At 40.8% G+C, this 27,624-nt stretch overlaps 2 protein-coding genes across 3 annotated transcripts; one reads left to right on the top strand and one right to left on the bottom strand.

Annotated features, from left to right (window-relative positions):
• The first annotated feature begins 433 nt into the window (after positions 1-433).
• rnf26 (ring finger protein 26) lies at positions 434-3,740 on the top strand. Its single transcript, XM_012868017.3, has one exon. The coding sequence runs from the start codon at positions 931-933 to the stop codon at positions 2,272-2,274; it is 1,344 nt and encodes a 447-aa protein (XP_012723471.2). The 5' UTR covers positions 434-930; the 3' UTR covers positions 2,275-3,740.
• Positions 3,741-11,483: 7,743 nt separating this feature from the next.
• On the bottom strand, positions 11,484-27,162 carry c1qtnf5 (C1q and TNF related 5). 2 transcript variants are annotated; one of them, XM_021319296.2, is made up of 4 exons: positions 27,057-27,162; positions 16,672-16,916; positions 13,579-14,100; positions 11,484-12,673 (listed from the first exon to the last, which is right to left on the bottom strand). In XM_021319296.2, the coding sequence occupies exons 2-3, from the start codon at positions 16,901-16,903 to the stop codon at positions 13,580-13,582; spliced, it is 753 nt and encodes a 250-aa protein (XP_021174971.2). In that variant the 5' UTR covers positions 16,904-16,916; positions 27,057-27,162; the 3' UTR covers positions 11,484-12,673; position 13,579. The 2 variants fall into 2 exon arrangements, with proteins under 2 accessions (XP_021174971.2, XP_012723495.2); XM_012868041.3 differs by having other exon boundaries at positions 11,484-14,100.
• Positions 27,163-27,624: the final 462 nt, after the last annotated feature.

The raw sequence follows: 27,624 nt of genomic DNA, 5'->3' as shown, positions 1-27,624 counted from the left end.
TTTATACTTGATGCAGGCAACACATTTTCTTCTATCCCTCTACAGAATACAGCTTTACTTTTTTTTTTTTTATTATTTTTAGTGTGCGCTTCCTGTGCACCCGTGTCTATTCTATTTGTTTTACTGTCCTTTTTTTTGTTTGTTTGTTTTGCCTCAGTAATAACCACTACAAATAGACTCTTAAATGGAAACGATTCATCTGAATAAGCTGAATGAAAGCCTCAGTGATCGTTTCTTTTTTTTCTTCTTCTTCTTCTTCTTTATTTTTTCGAAAACCCCTGTTACCAAGCATGCTTGTATAATAACATGCCAATTCAACGAGGCAACGCAATAAAAGCGGCCACCGGAGCTGTTCGGCACCTAAAAGAATCGGTTCTTCTGAATGAACCAAACGATATGAATCCCGGGGAAAAAGTCGTAATTCCCATCCCGAGAAAGGAAGTCAGCTGACTTGCCCAAAACAAATATGGCGGCGTCAACGATAAACACATCAAATCTTTCTGCGAGAGTTTTTTCCCTCCGTGCATTTGGTCTCTGTCGACGCCTGTCCACATTCTGAATATTCCGCGACATCGGCGTTTAACCGGGGAGGCCTCGCCGCGCCGCGTTTGGACCGCAGAGCTAAAACGAAACCAGGAAAGTAAACGGAAGTGTCAACGGGCTGTTTGAAACCAAACATCCGCTTCTGGCGACGCGTGTGTTTGCGACGAGATCCCGTGGTTTCAGTGTGCAGGAGACTTGATAAGCACGCTCATAACAAAAAAAAACACGTTAAACGTGGGTTAAACGAGATGAAGCGGCCTGCGGCGGCTCCGGTTCAACAAAGAAGCGAAGGGCCGTTCAAGATGTAGCGTTTGGCCGACCGGAAGCTGAGCGGAACGCGCATGGACGCGACCTCTGAGCACGGAGAGGTAACCGGTTGAGAGCAGCATGGGGCTGGTGAACTTCGTGATCTCCACCGTCGGGAAATGCCTGGACGTCGCCGGTTTGCTGCTGGACCTGAACTTCCTGCTCGTCCACACCGTGGTGAGGACCCTGCTGGCCGTCGCCGCCTTCGTGGCCAACCTGCCCGCCCTGGTCCTCAGCCTGCTGCTGCAGCTGGCCAACCTGGCGCTGCTCTGCGTCGTCTACGCGGCGGAGACCGCCTCCGGCCTGGCCCACGGCGCCGTCAGCCAGCTGGGGGACGCGGTGCTGGGTCTGGAGGGGCTCCTGGAGAGCCTGAAGATGGTGGGCTACCTGTCCATGCACATCCTGCTGCGCGGGAGGGAGCACCTGTGCCGGGGCGTGGTGTCCGTGCTGGAGGGCTGCGGCATCGCCGTCAGCCTGGTGGTCTACTTCACCAACACGGTGGTGAACTTCGCGCTCATCGCCACCCAGAACGCGTACGTGGCGGCCGTGGGCGTGTGGCAGACGGTGTCCAGTCCGCTGCAGAAGGCGCTGGAGCTCACCCTCACCTTCTTCACCTTCCTGTACAGCAGCCTGGCCGGCACCTCCGCCTTCCTGTGGTCTCCCTGCAAGCTCCTCCTGGACGTGGCGGCCTCCCTGCTCCACATGTTCGTCTCCGTCTTCGTGCTGAACGTCTACGGCCTGCTGCTCACCGTCGCCGTCGCCCTGGTTACCACCTGCTACCTGAACCCCAGACTGGGCCGGCAGGCGGCCGTGCACGCGCTGGTCTACGTGAACTCCTTCCCCGCGCTGCGCAGACTCTTCCGGGTCACGTGGCGGCTCTCCTCGGCCCTGTGGAGGACCCCCGGCGCCCTGCAGCGCAACGCGCGGCACCTGCAGCTCCGGCTCCGGCGTCTCTCCCTGCTGGAGAGACGCTTCTGGCGGCAGCTGTCCCGCCACAGCAGCCCGCTGGGCCTGGTGCTGCGGACGCTGCTCCACAGGGACGCCGGCGGCAGGGCGAGAGGCGACGGCGAGCCCGGGGAGGAGCGCCGGGACCCGCCGGACGGACGAGCCGGGGACGGAGCCCTGCGGGAGTCGCGGGCCTCGCCGTCGTCGAGCTCAGACGGGCCGCTGAAGGCGTCGCCGTCTTTGGGCCAGGACGGTAAACCGCTGCCGGCCGAAAGTCTGCTCACCCTGCTGAAGGAGCAGGAGGAGAGGAAGAAGTGCGTCATCTGCCAGGACTGCACCAAGACGGTGGTGCTGCTGCCGTGCCGACACCTGTGCCTGTGCAGGGATTGCACCGACATCCTGCTGAGGCAGCCGCTCTACCAGCAGAACTGCCCGCTGTGCCGTCGCATGATCCTGGACACCATGGACGTGTATCTCTGAGCCTTAAAGTGTCCCCCCCCCCCCCCCCCCCCCCCCAACCACACAGAGGAGCCCAATATATATATAACGCCACTTCTCCAAGTTGTTGCTTTCATTTCATTATTTTCTGGTTGTCTTCAGTCACCAAACGTGTAAATTGGGTTTTATTTTTAATGGTGCTCGGAAATGTTGTGACCAAAACCTGATTGGGTTCTGCTCAGGCTGAGCTTTTTTTCCGGAGGTCTTAAAGGGAGAGAGAGGTTTCAAACGTTGGGTTCTTTGAGAGAAATGTGCCGAAACCAACACATCCAACAAGCCTGCTCCTGTGCTTCTCTTCACATAGGATAGTTTCTGCCGTTCTGACACTAATCTAGCAGGTTTTCCCCTGATTAACGCTGCCTGAGATTCCCGCTTTCGTTCGCTGATTCGTCCTAAACGACCACCCTGCGGTGTTCTAGTTGCTTTTTAATCCGAGGAACGTTCCTGTTTCCAGAGAAGCGCTCTACATACGTGCACTAATCAAAGGTTGTGTATGTTAAAGATAGACTTCGCCAAGCAAAGTCCAGTTCAGCTCTGCTGTGTGTGTATCACTGCTGCTTTGCATTGTGGGAACTAAGAAATCGTTGTCTACGGATGTGTACCAGCGCTTGCTTGTAGGGACATCTGCAGCAATCTCCTGGACGGTCTCAGACCAACATGGTTTGACATTCTGGCTCCTGCGTCGCTGAGTCTCAGGTGTCGCAGGTTGTGTGTATTGAGTTTGGCGCCGGGCTGCTAACATCGCGCCTTACGTCTTACAGACGTCCCGCCAATCGGGGCGCAGAGCTTTTGAGACGTTAGCGCAACGCCGTGCTCCGCCATTCGGCCCTTTTCTGCGTTTTGTTTACACTCTGACTTTATTTCCCGTTGATTTCCCAGTCTTCCCTTCTCAGGTGTGTTATTGCGACTCACCACCAAATGATCTAGAAAGGCTTTTCGCAGACGATGTGATAAACCAGATTTGTGACGTTTTTTTTAAAAAAGGAGCATAAACCAATAAGGCTTCACCTATTGATCTGCTTGAAGTTTACAGGATGTTGTTTTGGTCTCCAGGTGTAGCAGTGTTATTCATTGACCGAGTTGGGAGGGGGGATCAGGTCTGAAACGTGGCCAATTTGCTTTTTTCAAAGCTTTCTTTTGTCGTCTCCTCTTAATGTGACTTGGCAGTGGGAGGCGCACAGTAACAACAGGCTGGTCTCCCCCGGCTCCTTGTCCGGTCCTAAGCTCTTCCTCTCAGGTATTTCCTAAAACACCGCCGGCATTCCCTGTTAGCGCGACACGACTGTTATCTGTTGATGTACCTGAAACGTTTAGCTGTGTGAGCAGTTTTGAGACGATGTGAGCGGAAAATGTGAATGTAATGGTTGTTTTTTTTGTTGTTGTTTTTTTATTAACACGATGGTTGCCGTGTAACCGGAAACTTCAGAATAAATCAGTCAGTGAATGAACTGTATGTTGTCTTTTTTTTTTTTCACGAGCCCAAGAGACGCGTTTTAAAGCTGGACACTTGGATACAAGTTTGAGGTGTTTCAATAAATCAATAATGCATTACAATTTATTTTTTTTTTTTAATTATCATTGCTTTTTATCTGTAAAACGTCAAGTTTTCTGAGCTAGTGGGGGCGAAAGAGGATATTCTTTTCCCCATGGACTCTCCAGCTCACCCTGGAGGACCTGGATGTTCTCTGCCTTTCTAAACTATTTATAACTGTTAAACTTTTTAAACATTTTGTCACTTAACCACCTCAAACTGAAGTATTTAATTGAGATTTTATGTGATAGCTCAGGGGTCTGCAACCTGTGGCTCTTTGGACCGTCCACTGTGGCTCTTAATCACTTTGGCTACAAATTATATTTTTATTATGGTATTTAAATGTAATAATGATAATAAATGCAGGTTTATCAGTTTTTTCTTGGAATAATTGCTTTTAATTTTCACAACAGATTGATGCTGAAAGTGCCAGTAATCTTTAATTTTAAATCAATATTTATTCATTATGTTTGATTTTTTATTTTTTTTACATCATTATCCACAAATAACATCCCATCCATCCTCTTTTTTTTTTTAGCCTCAAAATAGACATAAAGGAGCGTTTCTTTAACAATGACAACATATTTCCTACAGTAGATCTTTATCAAAAATTATAACTTGTCTCTTTTTCAAAAATCCAGGCAACATTTGCGGCTCTAAACGAGTTCAATTCAAGTGGACTACAGGCAAAATGGCTCTTTAGACTGTAAAGGTTGCAGGCCCCTGCAATAGAGCAACAGAACAAAGCATATAACCGTGACGTGGAAGGAAAAGGATGCAGTTTTTAAAGTCTTTTGCAAATGAAAGATTAAAAAATACAGGTGGGTATTAGTATTTAAAGCAGGAGATTCAATGCTTTGTTGAACCAGCTTTCACTGCAGTTTATTGGGATAACTATTCTTTAATAGCTTTGGACAACTAGACAAGCTGTTCTTAGTCCATTCTTGTAAAGATGGAAAGGGGAAGGATACATTGTTTTTAAATTTGCCAAATTAAAATCTGAACAGTCTATATATTTATATTTAGCTGCAATAACAGCTTTAGGTCCTTTAGAGCAGGGTTACCCAAAGTGGGGGTTGTGACCCAATTGGGAGGGGGGGGGGGGGGGTCGCAAGGTGATTTGATGCTGTGCTAAAAAGATTTAGTTTGTCGTTCTTTGTGAAACCGATACCAAAGTAAAACTACAAAATGCTCCATGTTCCTCGTTTTAACGTAGTTGAAGACTGCATTTTCTTGTAAGAATTCTTAGAAAAATATGACTTTATTCTCATAAAAAAAAGAAAAAGCAATCCCACCAATCAAAAGTGGGTCGGCAAGATGACTCAAGATTCTCGGCTATCTTTAGGGCTGCTCTTTCACTGATCCATTAGGACACATGAACATACCTTGATCTAAACCGTCCCACTGAAGCTGCGCTTTCACGGTGGTTGTCCTGCTGGGTGATGAGCCTCTGACCGAACGCTTTGCTCACTGCTGCAGCAATCTCTGCAGGGCCCAAGAGCCTAATGTGCAATTACTGAAAGACAAAGCTTTTAGCGTGGCAAACGCCACAGCAGGTTTTTAAAGTACGCCGTGGCTGATTTTAAGTCATTAAAAGTAACTGTGCAGCAACGTACCAGTTATTTGGCAACGCAGTCACTGCAGTTGAAAGACCTGCTCCACGGCTGAATGTGTGAAAAAGAGGCTGCAAAGGCAATGACTTAGTAGGTTTTAATAGAAGAAATCCTTGTTTTCAATCAGAATTAGGTTTTTTTATGTATGAGTGTTGTTCTGAGTCTAGTTTGGACAAAAATAGTGTTAATAGGTTGTAATGTCTCAATAAAAATGAATTATTTCTGTTCATTTCAAAGCTCTGGAACAGAAAAAGAAAGATCAGTTTCATCCTATTAGGTCCAAATCATCCAACACTGCTCTTAGAGTTGCGAGATGAGAAGAACCAGTTTAATTCCTGGCTAAAAAGTAAACTAATAGAGCGACAATCCATGACTTCCCAGTGTTTGTTTTTTTCAGTGTGGGACAAAACATCTAAATTCAGGGATTTGGAAGAACTTCACGGCTCGGATGCTATGATGAAATATTTCCACAGATGAGATCACAGGATCCTTTTACTTGTGAACACTTCTGATAGCAGAGACAGAGAAACACTTGAGTCCAAAGATAGCTCGCCTTTCATGTCTCCCATCTGCAAAGATAACGGGAATGCTCCGTGCAAGAATGTGAATATGGAGCTGCAGGAAGGCAGCTGGGGGGGGGGGGGGTATGCACCGATGGCCATTTTTTATAGCCATGACAATTCCTCTAAGCCTTGTGGATTTATTCATTTTGCTTCCCGTTAAACACGCCCCTATCATCAGGAAAGACGTCTGCGGCTGTTGAAGAATGCAATCATTGACATGGAAGATTAGACTGATTGAGACATTTGCTTGATTTCATTGTATGTTTTTTTGTTTTTTCACAGCTGATTGATTATCAACTCTTTAAGTAATCTTTGCTCAGCAAAGTCAACAGCAGCCGAGTTGCTTTAGTCAGGCCTCAGCAGCGTTGGCAGGAGAGAGGAAGTTTAGTGTTGGGGGGGACAGCAGGAAGCAGCCACTACTAAAGAGAGCTTTATGCTTCAGGGATTCAGCCTCTCGCCTCTTTGACCTCAGTGTTTTGGGAGCTCTGTGGGAAATCTCCATTGCGTTAATCAGGATCTATTTATTTCTTTATTTTTATGAGCGGCGTCTCTGTTAACACGAACATCCTGAGTTAACCTCGTCTGAACCTTCAGCTTTAAGGCATTACAACAGAGTTTATGCTGAGTTTGAGTGGATCCAAAGGATCCTATTAGATTGAATTTGACTTTGTAAAGTACCTTCAGATGACGTTTTGTGAATTAGCGCTATATAGATAAAATTGAATTGAATAGGCTGGGAGTGTTGTGGATTACTGATGTGAGGAGAAGTAATAGCTAATTAACTTGGGAAGAGGGGGCGGGGTAAATGATGCATTTGATGTGCTGTTATTTCAATGTGGAAGGATTATACAGCAAGCAAAGTCGATCAATTAAGAAAAAACAAGAATTTGTAATATTTTTGACTTTGTTGTTGATTTTTTTTTAATCAGCACAAGATGAAAACTAGACATAAACACCCAAATGTAGCTCTCCACATCCTGCGCTAATATTTAGAAATATGTCCCTTAGCAAGCTGCGTTGGTAGCAAACCCGTGTTGTTGGCATCAACGCGCTTCTGGCATAATTATCCCTGGTTATTTGACCGCTCTGCTCTGCAGACTTGGTAGAGCTCATTTAAACTGGTTTGCTTTTAAACAAAATCTGCACACCTACAACAGGATCAAGCTCAGGGCCATTCCTGAAGCTTAATGGTTAGCCTGCTTAACCCGTTTCAAAACTGGTCACCATGTGTGGTTTTTGGAACATTTTCCTCTTAAAGCAACCAGCTGTGTCCAGGTTTTAAACATCCGACTCAAAATGTTTCCCTCAAATTAAAGGAAATTGGTTCACATGTCCAGGAAACAACCGGGATCAAAACCCCTGGAACACCGGCGTTACCTTCCCAAGTGAAACAAACGTCACCGTGATGAACTGAGAGGGTGCCGGTTCAGCAATGATGGGTAGAAAACAGTTTGAAGGAGTAAATGTGAGGTTTTCGAATCTTTTTAATTGCTAAGCATGGTGGTGGCAGCATCATGCTTTTAAGTCCTTTGCTGCCAGTGGCACAGGTGCATTGTACAAAGTGGATAAAGTAATGAAGAAGGAGGACTAATTTGTTATGTAAAATCAGGAGCTAGCTGGTTGAAACTTGTCCCAACAGAACAATGATCACAAATACACAATAATCATTTTGGAGCAAAGAACACAAAAAGCTCCTGGATGGCACCAAACTCAAAAAGGTTTGGGCTGTTGTTTAAATAGATAGTATATGATGACAGACAAATATATTTAAATATATTTGAACACTGGAACATTTGGTGTCTGTGTAAACTCATCATAATCCTCAATATCTTTATGATCTCTGAGCACCAGGTATTAACCTATAAACTGCCCTTTTCTATTGTGACATATGTGTGCAATACCCATTTAAAGGCTTTCTTAGCATAAAAATTACACTTGTAAGGTCAAAATCTTTCAACAGAGCACGCATAACATGGATGTCATCTTTACTTTTACCATCTTTACCATGGTATTTATCCTACAACAAATCCCTGCAGAAATGACAAAGTTTATCTATATGTCTTCTTAGTTTCCCAATATATAGTATAAACTTAAAGTGCAATACATTTATATTAAGGGGGAGATCAAGTATGTGGTTCATAAGAGTTTGCAGAGGCTTAAGGTTTTCTGTACAAACCCCACAGACACAGCTTGGAGTTATTTATGTAGCAAAGCACAATTGCCACCAAAATGGCGTCTTTATACTTAGAATCCTGTTTTCAGTTAACATTATTAAGAATCTACTTTTTTATTTGGAGCAAAAAAAAGAACAAATATGATGTCAAACAGTTACTATAACCTGATCGTTAGGGGGTGAAAAGCTTTTAGTAACATTTATTATCCTGTATTTTCAACGTAACACAGATGTAATTTTGCAGCAAATATAACTTTGTCTAGATATGCAGCTTGGATTTATGTTTTTTTTTATAGCAAATCCAAGCTGACGTTTCTTCCGCACTTCATGGAAACTTCCCAGTTCAGACCAGAACTTACCTTTTTTTATGGGTAAACAGATCCAATTTTCTCATTTAGGACAAAAGTTTAGATCTCCAGTCCTGTCATTTTCTTACTGAACGGTGCTTTTTTAAAGAAAAAAGTCTGGTTTCATTAGTAATTAAGTAGACAAAAGCCAATGAAAACATCCCTACAAAATGTTTCTGGGTAAATTATTTTTCAGGCTAAACGAGGTTTAAATGTTCCATTTAAATGGAGCGTGACATGAATCCTCCTGATTTATCATTTTGAGTCGTTATTGAGAGTAAAACCGACTCTACCCCGGCGGCTGAAGCAACTTATTCCTGTTTCTGCCGCTGCTGTGCAGACATTTTAAAACTCCATTAAGTATTTACATATTTTCAGAGAAAGAGTCTAAGTGCTGTGTGGCTTTTCATGCATTTATAATGAGCAGAGGTTGGAGAGATCAACCTGTTGACCTCTCTGCTCATTGTTAAAGGCAGCAGACAATATGGGTGTTAATATTTTATAAAACGTTACATTTGCATTCAATAATATGTCCATGATTGCAGTTATCTGACATTTGACCCTTTGTTTATGAATCATTTAATAAAAAATGCAAAGAACTGCTGTCATTTGTTTTGATGGTATGTATTATAAGAACAAGAAAAAAGCTCCTCGAGCCTTTCTGTTAAATCTAAAACCCTGTAAGGAAATTTTCAATGTTTAGTTTATTGACAGCACTGAAACAATCAGATAAATCTGTATTTAACAAATGCAATCTTCATCTACCACTTGCAGGATTTTATTATGATCCAGTCACTGACACAACTGGGCAGATCTTTGCAGTGAAATCAGAAACAGGCGTGCTGCTGCTGTCTGGACAGAAGTGATGATGATTGCCTCTTTATGCATTCAGTGTTTCAGTAGCTGAGCGGTGATACAACGCTGCCACCTGCTGAACAAAGTGGGACAATCAACTGTGGAAAAACCAACTCTGCTTAGAGTTGAAGGAAAAATGAGACTCCTAAATGCCTTACATATACACAGGCATAGGCAATAAATTAGAAAAAACATGGCTGTACTAAAATGTTTCAGTCTGATGTAATGGAGGAAAAATCCTTGTAACTGGCAGAAGTAAAAACTGGAAACCTGTGTGTAATCAATCTATATAATGCATTTAATAGGTGAATTGAGATACTTAAAGAAAGAACTTTGTCAATAATAGCTAAGCTTATTGATCAGGTTTGTATTTTTCCAATAATTCATCTCTTATTCTGGCTTTAGATAGATAGATAGATAGATAGATAGATAGATAGATAGATAGATAGATAGATAGATAGATAGATAGATAGATAGATAGATAGATAGATAGATAGATAGATAGATAGATAGATAGATAGATAGATAGATAGATAGATAGATAGATAGATAGATAGATAGATCCAAAGTTATAGTTTTTGAGTAGATAATATCAAATGACTGGGTTTCTTTAGATAGAAATCTTTAGCAAACAATCTTATTGCAGTTTAGCTTTTTAAGTTTTCACTGAAACTACTGCTCTTGCATTTTAATTGTCAGTCTTATTCTTTTTTTTATTACATCAATGATTGGGTTTTTCTTTTTTATTGTATTTGTTATGTGTACTATGACGTGTGTTGCTGTCAGGTAACCATTGTAACAGAGGTTTCAATCTCTTTTACCTGGCCAAATAAAGGTTTAATGAAATCAATAAACAAAAATGTAACCATCTGTAATAAAAACAAACTTGGGTGCGTCATTATATAACTAAGATCAAATTGGATTGCATGTTATAGACTTTGGTCAATAAGACCAAAATTGCATTAACTATATGTTTCCTTGTATAAATTGGATGTTCCCTTTGGGTTTTTAAGTGTGTTGAGACTTTTTGTTTTGACTTGGCACTGTGTCAATAAATTAAGTGGAATGACAAGTAAAGTTAGAAGGTGGCAGCATCACGCCGAGGCGATGATTTTCTCCAGCAGGAGCAGGGAAGCCGGAAGATGGAGGCAGCTAAAAATCAGAAAAATCATCAGAGGCTACAAAAGAGTCCAGACCAGTGTGGAGTTTCACAACCCTATCCTTAAAGCCAACACATTATCAGGAAATAAAACATTTTAAGGCTGCACTCTGGCGGCTACATTTAATGCTGTAAATGTGAAACGGTTTTAAACTTCTAAATGCCATTTACTCGATGTTATCCTTAAACGACTCTCCTGATATTTAACAGGTAAACAAATCAGCCCGCTTGAATGGTCCAAGACAAAACAAGAGCCGTGGAAACTCTGGATTCTCCATCATCAGCATGAAAGAAAATTTCCCCCCGTTATTTAAAGCAAGTGGAATATGTTGAAAAGCTGAAGTTGGCAGCAATGTTTATGGACAGTGTCAAATATACTGTTTGTTGATGCTTTTCAGCTTTCAGGAAATCAGATCTCAGTATCTCCGGGGTTCTTTTTTCCTCAGTTTCCTGTTATTTCCAACGACACTTCATCTTTTCACCCTTTATATCCTTAGATTTTAATCCAGGAGTCAAAGTCTCACCTTACTCAGCCAGACACTCGCCCCGGCCCATGATTCAGCCAACAATGTGACATTTCCAGAGCAATTTGCAGGCTGTGAACCAATGGAAATAAGTGACTGATGCCAAAGAAAGATTAATTAACTTCCTTTGGTCCTGGAGGGAAAGGTTATGAGCGCATATTTCTACCTCCATTATGTCCGGGCGCACTGGAGGGAGAAAGCAGGATGACATTTGCCTGATGTCATGTATGTTCACAGCATTATTACATCTTGTTAGACCTGAACTTTCTACATTAACAATTATTTCTTAATGAGAACAGTACCTCTTTACTGGCTGGCATAAAAAATATTTACACAAAGCAGCTGGCGGTGTTGAAACGTGACGCAAGAGTCCAGGAAATTACAGGGAAATGGTAGGCTCATTAAAAACAGGGAAAACACAGTAAATACCGCGGAAAATTAATATTTCCCATTTATTCACCAGTCATTGATGAGTCGGAATAAAAAGCAACAAAGTGCTTTTGCTGACATCATCTGATCCTAAACCAACTGTAAGCATTTTCTTTGAAACAAAAGAGGCAATTTTTTTTTAATCCCCTATATTTATCCACTGTTTACAAAAAAAGGATCATATATTTACAAAACCGGATACAATGCAACGTTAAAATGACATTCAAACTTTTCATCTTGAAGTTTTAAGTATTTGTTGAAATTTGTTGCATAACTTGTCGTGAAGGTGTTTTTTTAGTGTTGGGTTCATTGTCTGGTCAGACTAACAGGACAGCCTTTGAACACAGTGAGCGCAGAAGTTGACGTTGAGATAAGCTAACGTATCGTAGCTGCTGAAACTCCCTGAATTCAGAGGAAATTATTGCCGAAACACCTTTGACCACCTCGTATTGATCACGCGATCCATCCTCTTTTACTTCTGCGCATCTAGAGCTACAGGGGCATTCATTTGGGTCACTGTCAAGATGTAAAAAAAAATCCAGCACCCAGACCTGCAGACTGTTTCTGCAAACATTTATAAAAGAACGGGTCGATCTGAGTGGATAGGATGCCGCCTGTGCTATAAGTCCAGTTTTCTCTATGTTGAAGGTCTCATAAAAAACATCGGGAAGTCAAAGGAAGCCGAGGCACAGTGCCATGCTCCCAGCTTCGTGGGAACAGCTTCTTCCTCTTCCAGCATGGCTGTGGACCAGAATGCAAAGTAATGACTGGCCTTTAATTAATCCGTCCTGATGTCAGCCTGATAGAAGGAAATGCTAAGTTGATAAAGTGCCTTTCACAGACACAAAGTCCCAAAGAGCTGTAAAGCACAAATCACATTTATGCTGTATGGAGTGTAGAAACAAGCATAAAGAAGAACGATAAAATGAAGACAGAAGCCTGTCAGAACAAATGTGTCCACAGAGTCAGCGAAGGGAATGTGTGGGACCAAAAAACCGATCCACAGTTTAGGAGCCTTGTCGTTTAGAGCCCTGCGGGTGAGACCAAGCGCTTTAAACTGAATTTTAACATCAACATGGAGCCAATAAAGAGAGCATGAAACCAGGGTGATGTGAGAGTCTTTACTGGGTTTAGTAAGAAGTCTGACTGCTGGGTTCTGATCAGCTTGCAGATGTGAAATTAATGATCAGGGAAGGCTAGAAAAAAAAAAAACATTACAAGAGTCTAAATGCAATGACAAGAATGCATTATTAATGTTCTGCTCAGGAGACCACGTCCCCAGGGGATTTAAAAACGGGGGCCCTCTCAAGTTCAAATGTGTGTTTGGGGAGATGAAGTTTAAATTTACATGACAGTGTCGTGTCTTATAAATTTACTCAAATTATCCAAGAAGCAAACAAACCTCTCTGTGTGATGGATAATGTACTTTTATGTGTAGAAGAGTCTTTTAAGCATTTCTCACACTCTGGATTTTTTTCCTGTAGTTTATTAATCAGTGTACAGAGTTCCTGTGCAGTTGGTGTAAAATGTACCTAAAGTGTTTTCCAGGCATTGAGCATAAAAAATATTTGCACTTTCCTGACTTGTTTTTTGTTTTGAATTTTACTGCCCAGTGATCTAAATAACACATTCATCCATCCATATTTGCAGGTTTCATATTCAAAGCCAATCCTCAATAGAAATATCTGCTGGACTTATATTTATATTCTAAAAAAGAAGGCCTGAAACGCACTGAAATCTCTGCTGTGGTTTGAATTTGCACATAAATTGCGTCCGAATCTGCCGTGCTCACGTTTACCGTGAAGCGGCTCGGCAAATTGTTCTCATCTGTCACTTTCTCGCCTAACATTTGGCAGAAAGCATGATCATCGAGGGCCTTTTATGTGCTCTACAAGATTTATTAATGTTTCATTTCATGCGGCGCAGCGATGGCTATTTGGAATTTAAGGCCCGGGTCTTTCCACAGGCCAGCGTGCGACATCTGTGAGGGGAAATGGATGTCGCTCTGTGTGACTGCCAGCTCATCTGTCTTTGTGCTGAGCTCCTCAAACCGCAAAAAGCAATAAAGAAAAACCGTGTGTTTTACAGACACCTCATGCAAAAACGGCCGAGTTTTTCCAGTCTGAGTAGACCAGGAAGCCGGTGAAGGTGCTGTCGGTCTTGGTGCTGGAGTAAAAGCCGTTGTACTCAGAGAGGGCCATCTGGACCCACACCTGGTCCCCCGGGACCAGGTGAAGCATGGTGCCGCCGGACAGAGAGGCCGGCTTGGACCAGTTGCCGTAATACTGGAAGTACGACGCCACGGCGTGTCCGTTCTTCATCAGGTCGAACTGCAGGCTGGCACGGTACACGGTGGCGTGGACGGCAAAGTAGTAGACTCCGGGGACTTTGCAGGTGAAGCGGCCCGTCTCTGCGTTGTAATCGCCCTGCTCGTTGAGGAGTATCGTGTCAAAGAGGACCGCGTCGGCAACACTCAGGGGGAAAGCGTGGCTCTGAGACAGCTTGACGCTAAACGCTGATTTAGGAGCCACTGCGCACTCCCCTGGCTGGCCCCTCTCCCCTTTTTCTCCAGGGTAACCTTTGTCTCCAGTCAGGCCTCGCACTCCAGTCTCACCTGAAGAGAAGAGAAAGAAAAGCATGAACACTGAACGCTAGCAAAGATCATCAAAGCTCCCATCCCTTGTTTCACATTGCAGCCAACTGGGATTTACAGTTATCTTAAAGATTAAAGTGGTGTCTTTAACAAAAAAAAGTGATTAAAGCTAAAAGTACTTATTTCTAGGGAACAAGGTACGTTCTGTTTCAATTACAAGCGTGAAGAAAAATGCATTGAATCTGTTATAACTCCTCAGAAAGTCGGAAAACATGAATATTCAGCAGCTCACAAGAAAATAGCTTCCGTCTTTCTTTATAAAGTCAAACATTTAGCGCATAGGAGAATCGCTTCAACTTTGTGTGAATTATTGAGCTGCATCGCCGCTGTTTCTGCAATCTGCTTCTCTTCTGGGTTGCATGTAGTCGACCAGCAGCTGTGAACAGGTCTCCCAGCGCAGGATCGCTGCACCGTAATCAATCAATCAATCAATCAATCAATCAATCAATCAATCAATCAATCAATCAATCAATCAATCAATCAATCAATCAAAGTTTACTTATATAGCCCGTTTCAACAGTTCAACAGAAGTTATCCACAGTTGCTCTACTCTTCTTGCTTTGTGAAGATTCTCAGTCATCCAGGTCATTGTCATTCCAAAAAAAGTAAAAAACAAAGCAACTGGACTTGTTTTCCGTAGTTGAAGACGTTTCGCTTCCTCTCCAGGAAGCTTTCAAAAAGTCTGGAGTAATGTGGAGTAACAAGCGTTATACTACTGCCCAAACAAAGGCCTTGTAATGGCTTAGATAACATGCAAATTCAACAGAAACAGGTCCACCCCTTAGTAATGGGCGGTCGTTAAAGACATTAAGCCAGCAGATTGAACCGAAACTGGTCCACTCCTCTGTAACGGGGAGTCGTTAGAGTTATTGTTGGCCTGGCTTAAAGGAACAATGTTTTGATCACTCGTATGAGGGGGAGAATTGAGGTGATGATTGGTTTAGATGATTTTCCCCTCTTCTTGGTTAAGCCTCAGAAACAGCGGCTTTGGTGTCACCCCCACCACTTTTCTGCAGGATTAAAGTCAGGATGTGGGGCTGGAGCCGAGATGCTGCTCGGCTACTGGTGTGTTTAGGGGAATTCCCATTTCAAGGACAGTTTTTCTTTGGCACATTCAAAACGACCTTGATAACTTTTTTGGTTCGGTATTCCAACTGATTGATGATCCCTGGGATGTGTGATCAGGGTCCCTTGACCGTAGCACAAGGCTCATCCCCATATTGCACTGTCGAGGGAATGAGGGTTTGGCTGTTTGACAATGACCCCAAAAGAGCGATCTGGCTTCCCTCAGCTCTCATAAAACGCTGAACGCGCTGTTTCTCTTTAGGCGTGCCAGTGTCTAGATCTATTTATTCTAACCTCTGTTGCCCGTGCCATGTTCTGTACACTTTAGATTTTTGAGCATATATAAGCTTTGTGTAGGTACCTTTTAATAGCTACAGTACTCATAGGTAATCATAGACCTTTTTCAGTTGAAAATCTTTGTTTTCTTTCTGCTCCGTCTAGTTTTGGTTTCCATTTAAGCACATACGTTATATCGTTTGAAGTGTTAATGCAAAGTTTTCTGGGGGTTTTTTTTAGACAGGAATGCACTATAACCAGCTGATAGCACAAATAAGGGCCACCTGCCTGACGCCCATTTTCACAGAGTGAATGTCCTCACTCCACGAACGAATGCCTCGCTCCTATTATTTTGAACATTGCCCCTTCGATCGATGATTTAATTGCTCAGAATAAGCAACGTGCTTTTGGTAATGGCTGGGTCCGATGGTTTTCTATTATTCTAAAACATCTAGTTGCAAATTAGTTGCCAGGTAGAGGCAGAATTTCTGAAAAATAAAACAGTGATTGATCTGGTAAATGGTGTTTGGGCTGCTGCTATTTTGACACAACTGTATGCGACAAGCCAACACAGGCACCACAGGTTGCAGGTGCCAGATTGTAAAGTGGGAAAAAATAAGATAAGATAGGCTTTATTGATCTTACATTGGAGAAATTCACATGTCACATCGGCTCAGTAATCAGTAGTCACAGGAAGGAGGAGTCAAGTAGGACGAGGTGCATCAAATATATACAGTATGTCCTCGTTATACCATGAATCAAAAGGAGTAGGTAAGAAAAAGAAAAATACAAAAAGAAAAAATACAAAAAGAAAAATACAAAAAGAAATAAGGCAGAGGATGTCTTCTGTACATTCACTGTGGACTTATACGCATGTGTATTGACATATATTCGGGTGTGGTAGCAGCAGAAGTCACTTCTTTCAGGATTATTGCACAGTGTATTAAATAGAATTGCACATTAGTTATTGCATGTTGGTTCTTACATGACAACATGTACATCTGTACATGTTATCTGTACAAATGACAACATTTTGTACAGATAACAATCTGAAAATCAAAAATAAGCACACATCTGACTTAAAGCTGATACCTTTGATGCAGCTACAGCTGGAAGTCTTTTTTTATGCTGACCTATGCTAATTTTATCTGGTAACCTTCGCAAGGCCCTGCAATAGACAGAGAGGAGTACCTGGATCTCCCCGGTCCCCCTTCTGCCCTTTCTCTCCTGGAGCGGCGTCCCTCCCGTCTCTTCCGTCTCTTCCCGGCTGACCGGGACCGCCATTAATCCCGGGAGAGCCTGGGATGCCAGGGTGGCCGGTGCACAGACTGGGAGGGATCTTGTTGTCTTCCAACTGGCTGGAAAAGCAGACTTGTAGGACGATGAGGGAATATAACAAGGGGGACAGGCCGAGTGAGCTCATTGCACTGTAGGGGCTAAAATGAAAAGAGGAGAAGCATTACAGTTTTGAACACTAATGTTAAAGTTATCAACATCAATGTACAGTTATAAAAACAATAGGCAAAATAACCCAAGGGCACAGTAAATGTTTAGATGTAGACGAAACATTATAATATAAACAAATTCAATCAAATCTGTATTTGATTGAGTTTGACTTTGTAAAGTGCCTTGACACGTGTTGTGAACTGGCGCTATATAAACAACATTTAATTGAATAGTATGAGGGAGCAAATGATGCAAACTGGAAAAAAGTAAAAAGGTAATTGGACTTCCCAATAAATCAAAAAAAGGTTAAAAATACAAAACAATTGGACTTCTATTCTGATCGCTTCCCATCCAGGAAGCTCCAGCGAGGCCTCGTTAGAGCTCAGATTCGCATGTAGATTAACCTGGAGCTGATCTCAATAGAGAGTCATTAGGCTTATTGTTTGCTTTTCCCCAAAGAGAAATGTTGTGGTCACATGCATGGAGGTGTGAATTTAGGTTAAACTTAGCAGGAATCAAACCTAAAGCTGTGTTGTAAGTTTTTGAATGTTGAAACGTGAGCTGTCCTCCTCTGTTTAAGGTTGTTGTTGTTTTTTGGCTTGAGAAAATTAATTGAGAAAGCTTCCTGGATGGGAATCGAAACGTCTTCAGCTTGAAAGTAGAAGTCCAGTTGTTTTTTTGTTTTTTTTTACCTTTTTTTGGATTGATCATGACCTGTGTGACTGGGAATCTTCACCAGCATCTCCCAATAAATCAGCTGACATTTCAGACAGCTTGACTTGAATTTGAAAACTTTATTAGCTCTGCTTTCCTAAACCACCATGAAGACAGAGTCTTTCTTAAGTCATTATTAAAACAAGACCCATAAAAGATGTAGAAGACACAATGGAGACAGTTACTATTCTCCTAAAGAAACATTGCTGGTCTCCAGTAGTTTGCTGAAGATTAAACGAACGACCCAGAGGGCTGCTGAGGAAGTCTTTTTAGGGAGGTGAACCCAAACCATTACATTTTGTTATAAATATTATTTTATTTGTGAGGACGAAATTTTTGTCTTTGAACAAAAAAGGCTTAAGTTGTCCCTGAAACACAGCAGGGGCAGGTTTATGGTTTTGGTTTAGTTGTATCTGTACAGGTTAAAGGTGACCTATTAGACTTCCTTTTAAACATTTAGGACAGGTCATTGGGCTATACAAAACACTTGTTTTGTATAGCAGAGTTGTTAAATCTTTTGCACAAAATCATTCTCTGATAATGAGATCTCACCTCCCCAGTTTCACCTAGTTTCAGCTCCTTTCAGAATGAGCTGCTTTTAGCGCTCTGCCAAGTTTATGTAAATAAGCTGTAGCTGGTCATGACCCCCAACTCAATGTTTACACACACACTTAAGAGATGTGAAAATGGCTGCAAACAGATGCACAATGGTACAACAGAACATCTTTGACCCTGAGTCAGACCCAGAAGCTAAAAAAGTGGAGCCTCCTGCACAACCAGCAAAGATGTAGCAAAGATTTCTGAATGGGAAGTAAGCAGCCTATTCCTACTGAGCTACCCTAGAGAGTTCAAGAGTTACGTTAAAGCCATGATTCTGCAGTACTAAACTGTTATATCATGTAAAGTTTTCCGCATGCATTTTCTCTGGCTACTCAAAAATTTCCTTCTGCAGTCCAAAAGCATTAATGTTAGTTAGCTGGTAGCTCTACATTGCCTCTATTAATGTGCATGGTTATGATTCTCTGTGCAAGTCCTGCTATGAGCTTGTGACGTGTTTGGGGAGTGACCTACAGGATGGTTACCCTGTAACTACTGGATTTGTGTCCAGATACCCAAAGACCCTGAATGGTAAGATGCTACGACGATTGATGGATGGATCCATCAAATGCATCCCAATATAGTTTTAAAGCTGACCTATTATGAAAAATGAACTTTTTGTTCTTCCATTCGGATCTCTACTGCTTATAGAACAGTCCAAGCACTAAAAAAAAAAAAAAAAAAAACAAGCATCCAGCTGTTTTTTGACAATTAGTAAATGTTTTGTTGGTGTCTGGACACGAGCCATTTGAAAAACCTCCAGACTATTACATGACAGTGGGCGGGCACTGCCCCTCACTTAGCAACCCAAGCAAAGTAAAACTGTTACAAAAATGTAAACTGTTACAAAAATTACATACATGACTTTTATATGACATCTTTTATTGATGTTATAATTATTACTGGGGGAAATAATCACATACACTTGTTAACATTGGCATTAATATATGCCACAACATATGCATATAATTTCCTAAAGCCTTTTATTAAATGCATTTTCTTAAATATTGTAAATATTAAATGTTCTCAATCCTTAGCAGAGTCAAAGAGACGTCAGTCTTCACTCTTGCTTTATAAAATGCCATTAAGCATGTTGTTTTGGTGTTTCACTGAAATGTTTTATTTATTTATTTTTTTGGTGGGGTTTATGATCTCTTCATGATCGCTAAAGACAACATGTACACTGTTTCACATTTTATCACATTACAGCCACAAGCTTTAATGTATTTGGTAATGTGTGCGGTTGAACAAAGCAAAATAGTGTACAATTACTAAGTGCAAGGAAAAATATGCATAATTTTCAACATTTATTACAAACTGAACTCTGGAAAGTGGGTCATGCATTAGTTTTCATCTTTCTTGAGACAATATCTTTCAGAACCATGTTTCACTCCCATTACAGCTGTAAGTCTTATGGGGGTATGTCTCTATTGACTTTACACATCTACAGACTGAAATCCAATTTTTCTATGCAAAATATCTGAAACTAAGTCAGATTGGATGGAGAATGTCTGTGAACATTATTTTTTTTCTAAGACCTGACACAGTACCACAGTTGGACTGAGGTCTGGACTTGGACTGGGCTTTTTTATCAGATGAATGTGTTCTGATGTCAACTACGACATTGTAGCTTTGGCTGTAGCTTTAGGGTTATGGAAGATGAACTTCTGCCCCAGTATTAGCTCCTATAGACTCTAAAAGTTTTTTTTTTGTTTTTTTTTTCTAGGATTAATCTGTATTAAGGTCTGTCGGTTTTCCATTCAACTTTGCTTTGACCAGTTTTCCCCTAACCACTGAAGAATAGCATCCCTGTACCAATGTCAAGTGGTTCCCACTTTTTTGTTTGGGATTTAAACTGCAGGTTTCCCCCACTTGAAAAGGCAGCTTGCTTCCAGAGATTTCACAGGATTTCGCTCAAAACACCAAAGTTGATTCTTTCCTTTTTTTTCCCTTTATTAGAAAGTTGAGTCAACAATAGTAGTAGTAAGTGAAAAACCTTTAAACATAAACACACAGAAAACAAGGATTAACATCTTTGAACTAAAAAATTATCCCTGAATCAAAATATACCATATGATTTAAACCCAAGAGCAAACATATATAAAGTATTATTCAGTGATAATCTTTTACATTCTAGTATTCATTTACTTTTTCTGAAACACACATTTTAAATAATTATTTTTTAACATTTCATAACGTTTTAACATTTCAATCAGAATGCACCATAAATTAATCTACAATCGAGCTATAATCTAGCATGAATTCAGATCAACAAGCAAGATGCTGCCACGACTATGTTTACTCACTCTCCCACATGTTTTGTGGCAAACAACAAAAGGGTCTTCTTATTGTGTAATGTACAACTAATAATTGTCAGATTGTCCCACCTGAGCTGTGTATCTGTGCAGCTCCTCCTGTGTTACGGTAAACCTCCAGGCTGCTTCTCTGATTAATGCTTCCCTTCCCTGGGCTGTCAGTTTTGGTGGACATGGGACATTGTTTAATAACCTGAACCCGCTATAAACCTCTTTATAACTTCCTTCCTGACCTGGCTGCTGTGCTCCTGAGTCTTCATGACGTTATTCGCTCACTAAGGTTCTCAGTCTGTTTAAAATGTGTAAATTTAGAACCACTGGAAAAACGCCTGTGTATCAGTATGTGGAGTATTGAAATAAATCAATCTGCAAAAATAGTCCAAACCATCATATAAACATATTAATTACCAGATCTAATATTTAAAATTACATTTTTATTGCTGTTGTTGTTGTTGTTGTGGTCACTGCTAGTTGTTGGCTTTTTACTTAATTAAGTAGCTTAAAAGATCATTTGAAGGAAATGATGATTGTTCTTGCCACTGTAATTATTATATTTCAATAGAACCTATATAAACCAGCATGCTATGTATTAAATGCCCATGTATATGTGATACTGGATTGATACGTATATAATATATGTAAGTTTATTTAGGCCCTATAAGTACACATTATAAAAAGAGGGAATACATATCAATTTACACTTCCTTCACTTTTTTGAACATGTGAATCATAAAAGTTTTGGCATCATGTTATATGCTGTAAATATAATTGTAAATATTCCAAAGATCTGAAGGGAACTGGCTGCTGTGGATTTTATTTAGGGTCATCACAGAAAAGGGGCAGCGGCTACAACGTGACATCAAACTTGTCCGATTTTTATGAGGCAAAATCATGTATTATTTTCCAGTTTCTCCACATTTACACACTGCTCTGTCTTTATCTATCACATACAGTTCAAATTAAAAACACAGCCTTTTTTGGGCGGGGGTGGGGGTGGGGGGGGGGATCAAAGGGAACGCATTCATCTTCAGGAGGAAGATTGGTTCACTGTTAGCAGTGTGCAGAAGTTAGAAGAAAGGTCCAAATTATCCTATCAGCACGTGTACCAGCTGAAAGTTTAATATTACACCCAGAACAGCTGTGCACAAAGAAGCAGAGCGGGAGACTCAAGTGGAGAGAAACAGTGGGAAAAAATGAGGGTGGGACGGAGAATTGCATGTCAGCATTCCTGGCACAAGTGGAGCTCAGACAAGAGGACAAACACTGGAGAGTCGGAGCAGCCGTAGCTCTCAGATAATTGGAGAGAGACGGGAATGTTTTTAATAAAACCCACAGACAGCAAAGGAAAGGTGGAGGAGTAGCAACATTGTTTAATGATTCACTAAAGTGTAAAAAGGTGTTTTTAGGAAAATTTGACTCTTTTGAACATTTGGCTCTCCAGGTAAAGGGCCCGGTACGAACTATGTTTCTGAATGTGTACAGGCCTCCTAAGTCCACATCAAACTTTTTTAATGATTTTAGTGACCTGCTGTCTGTGATATGTGTTGATTATGACTGTTTAATTATTGTTGGAGACTTCAACTTTCACGTTGACAACCCTGAAGACAGAAGTGCAAAAGAACTGTGTGACACACTTAGAAACTTTGGTTTAAGTCAACACGTTAAACAGCCAACACACAAACAGGGACATATTTTAGACTTGATCATCACTAAAGGTCTAAAGATTTCACAGGTCAATGTAACTGATGTTGCCTTATCCGATCACTTTTCTGTTACCTTTGAAAGCATCATTTCCAGTGACTCATTTAGCCAAAGGGACATCGTAAGAAAACGCACCTTTAAGGACAATGCCGCGGAAACTTTTATTCAAGCTTACTCTGATACTTCAACCTTGGGCTGCAACTCAGTAGATGAGCTAGTAGATAACTTTCAGTCTAAAGTCTCAGACATCATTAACTGCATTGCTCCAGTCAAAGTGAAGTTTTTTCCCGGGAAGAAAAAATCTCCTTGGAGAAATGCTCCATCAGTTAGAAGTGAAAAAAGGGAATGTCGAAAAGCTGAACGCAGGTGGAGAAAGAATAGACTCCTAGTTCACTACGACATCTATAAAGAGAGACTTTACAGATATAACTTACAACTGAAAAATGCAAGAGAATCTTTCTTCTCTGAGATCATCAAGAAAAACATTAATAATGCTCGTGTCTTATTTTCCACAGTTGACAGGCTAACAAATCCTCCTGTGTCCGTGACTTCCGAACTCCACTCCACCAGGGCCTGCAACGAATTTGCTAACTTCTTTACTGAAAAAATCCTAAAAATTAGAGGATCACTTTGTACTACCATATCAACACCAGAACCAATGCTTTATTCAGCTGGAACTATTTCTGACAAAATGTCCCATTTCAGCGAAATAAACCACAAAAGCTTAGAGCAGATCATTCAGCAGTTAAGTTCCTCCTCCAGCTGCCTTGATGTTCTACCCACAGCTTTCTTTAAAAAAGTTTTACCTGTAATAGCGTCTGATTTGACTCAGATAATAAACGCGTCCCTTCTGTCAGGTGTTTTCCCCCAGTCCCTAAAAACAGCAATTATCAAACCACTGCTGAAAAAGAACAATTTAGACAAACTTCTACTCCAGAACTACAGGCCCATCTCAAACCTCCCCTTTATCAGTAAGATTATTGAAAAAGTTGTATTTCAACAATTAAACACCTTCTTAACAACGACCAGCCGCTTTGATGGTTTCCAGTCAGGTTTCCGTGCTCACCACAGTACAGAGACCGTCCTGATCAAGGTGTTTAATGACATCCATATAAATACAGACTGTGGAAGAACCACCGTGCTGGTACTATTGGACCTCAGTGCAGCATTTGATACTGTTGATCACTCCATTCTGTTAGAGCGCCTGGAGAACTGGGTCGGCCTTTCTGGTACAGCTCTCCACTGGCTTAAATCTTACTTAAAGGACAGGGACTTTTTTGTATCAGTAGGTAACTTTACATCGAAGATTACAAAAATCACATGTGGGGTTCCCCAAGGGTCCATCCTGGGTCCCCTCCTCTTCAATATCTACATGCTCCCTCTAGCCCAGATAATAAAAAATAACAACATCAGCTACCATAACTATGCAGACGACACACAGCTCTACATCACCATGTCACCAGGTGACTATGAACCAATTCAAGCACTGAGTAAATGCCTAGAAGAAATCAATGCATGGATGTGTCAAAATTTTCTTCAGTTGAACAAAAACAAAACAGAAGTAATAATATTTGGACCAATAGAGGAGAGATCAAAAGTTAGCACACAGCTTCAGTCGCTTCAGCTAAAAACCACTGATCAGGCCCGAAATCTGGGAGTAGTGATGGACTCAGACCTGAACCTCCAAAAGCATCTAAAGACAATTACAAGGTCAGCTTTCTACCACCTGAAGAACATTTCTAGGATTAAAGGACTGATGTCTCAGCAGGATCTGGAAAAACTAATCCATGCGTTTATTTTTAGTAGAATTGATTACTGCAACGGTGTTTTTACAGGTCTGCCTAAAAAGTGGATCAGACAGCTGCAGCTGATCCAGAACGCTGCTGCCCGCGTCCTCACTAAGACTAAGAAAGTAGAGCACATAACCCCCGTTCTAAAGTCCTTACACTGGCTCCCTGTATCTCAGAGAATAGACTTTAAAATACTTCTGTTAGTCTATAAATCTCTAAATGGCTTAGCACCTAAATACATCACAGACTTGTTATCAGCGTATAAACCCTCCAGACCACTAAGGTCTTCTGGCTCCAGCCTACTCTGCATACCTAGAACCAGAACCAAACATGGAGAAGCAGCATTTAGTTCCTATGCTCCACTTATCTGGAACAAACTTCCAGAAAACTGTAAAAGTGCAGAAAGCCTGAGTTCCTTTAAATCAAGATTAAAAACACATTTGTTTAGAATTGCCTTTGAATGTTCAAGTTAAAATGTTTTACTGTTTTCAAATGTTCTTTTTTGTTTCTACACTATCCCTACTTGCTTTTATTCTGTTTTATTTTCCAATATTTTAATCATGTAAAGCACTTTGCATTGTCTCTGTACTGAATTGTGCTATATAAATAAATTTGCCTTGCCTTGCCTTGCCTAAGAAAGGGATTTTAATACTCAATGACCATGAATATAGGCAAGGCAAGGCAAATTTATTTGTATAACACATTTCAGTACAAGGACAAAGCAAAGTGCTTTACATGATTAAAACATAGGAAACTAAAAACAGAATAAAAGCCAGTTGGAATAAAATGTAGAAAAATTGAAACAAAATTAAACATGGGAAAATGGAAACTAAAAGCAAATATTAAAAACTGTTGGACCACAAATCTAAAAAATAATTTCAGTGAAACAGTTTAACTAGAACAGTCAATGGCAATCCTAAACAGATGTGTTTTTAATCTTGATTTAAAGGAACTCAAGCTTCCAGCACTTTTACAGTTCTCTGGAAGTTTGTTCCAGATAAGTGGAGCATAGGAACTAAATACTGTTCTGGTTCTAGGTATGCAGAGAAGGCTGGAGCCAGAAGACCTTAATGGTCTGGATGGTTGATACACTGATAACAAGCCTGTGATGTATTTAATGTTATATGAGGTTCATTTTAGAAGCATCTATTTTATTTGCTTACTTCAAGGACAAAAACAAGAAGCTAGTTGTTTCCAGTCAGAAAAGAACGTTTCAAAGATTTTTAAACCAACACGGCATTGAGTTAGACCAGCAGTTCCCAAATGTTTTCTGTTGCGCCCCCATCCCAAAAAAATGGGTCAAAAATTTAACTTATCATTTATCATTTTATTGTCAATGCATTAAAGACATTGTTCTGGGGATTACCCAGAATCCCACTGTTTGAGAAGTACTGGGTTAGACACCATAAGTACCATTGCCTGTCAATATACTTGTCAGCGTATGAGAGGGATAACATATGCTGTTTGTGTAAACAGTCCAGATACAGAAAACACAGTATAAGCGTATTTTGGAATAGCTGAATAAGAAAGACATTGTCCATTTATTTGTGGAACGTAATCAGGACTAAAATGACAACACAGAGATCTTGACAGAGTTTACTTCTTGTTAAATGTGAGTTTTCCTTTCGACTGTTGCCACATGCATGCTCACCATGAAGGATCACTGCAAAGTTAAAGACATGAAGGAATCAACCAGCAGCTGTCGCCACATGTTCTTTCAGGTGAAGCATAGCAAACTGAGATTGATTTTATTGTTTTGTAACAAGAATGTAGGAAATTTACTTTAAACCTGTCTGGATGATTGGAGTGAGTTGATTATCTTGTAAAGTACCTTGTAAAAACATCTTCTGCGAATTGTGCGATGTTAAGAAACCAAATTGAATGATTTGAAATTGGTGTGGACCATTTACCAATAAAACTAAAAGACAATAAAAAAAAAGTTTAATTCAAAGCGAACCCTTTATCCCACATTGCTGTACCCAGAAGTAGAGCATCTGGTAATTTCTCCTGTTCACCATTTCAGACCTTTACAAGTTTAGCTTGTTTTGTGTGCAACGTTTATAGATGTTTTGTTCCAACTATGCATCAAATCATACCTCTTCTGGGACCTTTGTACCCACTTTGACACATGATTACTTAAAATATTTATCTGTAATCTAATCATAGTTTCGTCTGAGGCAATATGGCTTAATGGTTTGGATGAATAATATAAACCACCATAATATCACTCATAGCTTCTCTGGTTTGTCCAGGGGTCATAATCTGTCATATTTCACAAAGGTCAACTACATGCATTGGAAGTACGGTGCAATAAAAACACTAGAATGCTATACTAATTAGATTTGATTATACAGGATTTCTGTGCTAATTTATATCCAGAATTCATAGTAATATTTAACTCTTAGGAGACTTAATGATGATAAATGTAATGTTAAGTACAATGGGTATAAAACGATTTGCTTATGTGTACAAAATAGAAGTTGGAAGGGACGAAATGGAAGCCCGTTGCTACAAAATAGGGGACATGAATCAGAGAAGCGAAAATTGACCTAAAGTCCTCGAAAAGACACTTAGAATAATTCAACATCAACACTCAGGAGAAGTTGAAAATGACTCAACATACTCAGAAAGAAAGTCATGGTGACTCAGGATAACTAATAGTTATTCCATGCAACTGGAAAATAATGAAAAATAGATCAAACTAGCAAAAAGGATTATTATTGTAAAGCACAACCATTTAGTGTGAAGACAGAGCATACTCAGAAAAATATCTGTACCATCTCTAGTGTCTAGTGTCTTATTTGGTTTGGGGGGGGGGTTCACAACAGAAAGCACAGAATCACAGCTGTTTGTGAAACTTTGGCAGAGCACAATCGTAAGTATATTACATTTGCAGTACTTCAGTTTGCTGTGGATAGTCAGAGTTCTTTTCTCAAAGAAATTCATCTTGCTGGAGTATTGTAAGTTGCAGATTCTCTCTAAAATTCAGTTTAAGCAAGTAACGCAACCTTACCAGGATGCAGTGCAATCTTTGGGACCGCTGCTTCAGATGGTGTTCATGCGTTGGAAGAGGAAAAGCCACCAGAAAGTCCTCCTCAGACCTGAGAGTTTGGCTGGTAAAACTCAAAGGAAATGGTGATGAGATGCAATTAGAAAACTGGGGTCAGTGGGAGAGGAGGAGCCACGGTGGGGAGGAGAAGGAGGAAAATATGTGAGGTCTACACAGCACAAGCAAATGAGAAATACTTCCTCGCAAAACTATTAATGCAAGTCATCTGGGGCACAACAGTTTTTGCACATCTAGGAACTCAAATTTGTCCCAAGTCCTGTCAGTATTGATGGAGAGTGTCTGTGAAATGGCAGTAAATTTAATTAAATTTTATTTATGTCGCACCAATTCACGACACATGTCATCTCAAGGCACTTAAAGTCAAATTTGATCAAATCATCCAGACAAATTAGTCAAAAAGTTTCCTATCTAAGGAAACCCAACAGATTTCATTGAGTCTTGGCAAGCTGCATTCACTCCTCCTGAAAGAGCGTAGAGCCACAGTGGACAGTCGTCTGCATTGTCGATGGCT

This window comes from Fundulus heteroclitus, chromosome 18 (genome assembly GCF_011125445.2).
Source record: "Fundulus heteroclitus isolate FHET01 chromosome 18, MU-UCD_Fhet_4.1, whole genome shotgun sequence".
Lineage (NCBI taxonomy): Eukaryota > Metazoa > Chordata > Actinopteri > Cyprinodontiformes > Fundulidae > Fundulus > Fundulus heteroclitus.
The sequence above is the reverse complement of the archived record's forward strand: the minus strand, read 5'-3'. Positions and strand labels throughout refer to the sequence as shown.

Excerpts from the sequence above, each read along its gene's own strand:
- rnf26 (XM_012868017.3), top strand. The coding sequence starts at position 931 with ATGGGGCTGGTGAACTTCGTGATCTCCACCGTCGGGAAATGCCTGGAC.
- c1qtnf5 (XM_012868041.3), bottom strand. The coding sequence starts at position 16,903 with ATGAGCTCACTCGGCCTGTCCCCCTTGTTATATTCCCTCATCGTCCTA. Across the intron at positions 14,101-16,671 it reads GGGGGACCGGGGAGATCCAG|GTGAGACTGGAGTGCGAGGC; the intron begins GTACTCCTCTCT and ends TCTTCTCTTCAG.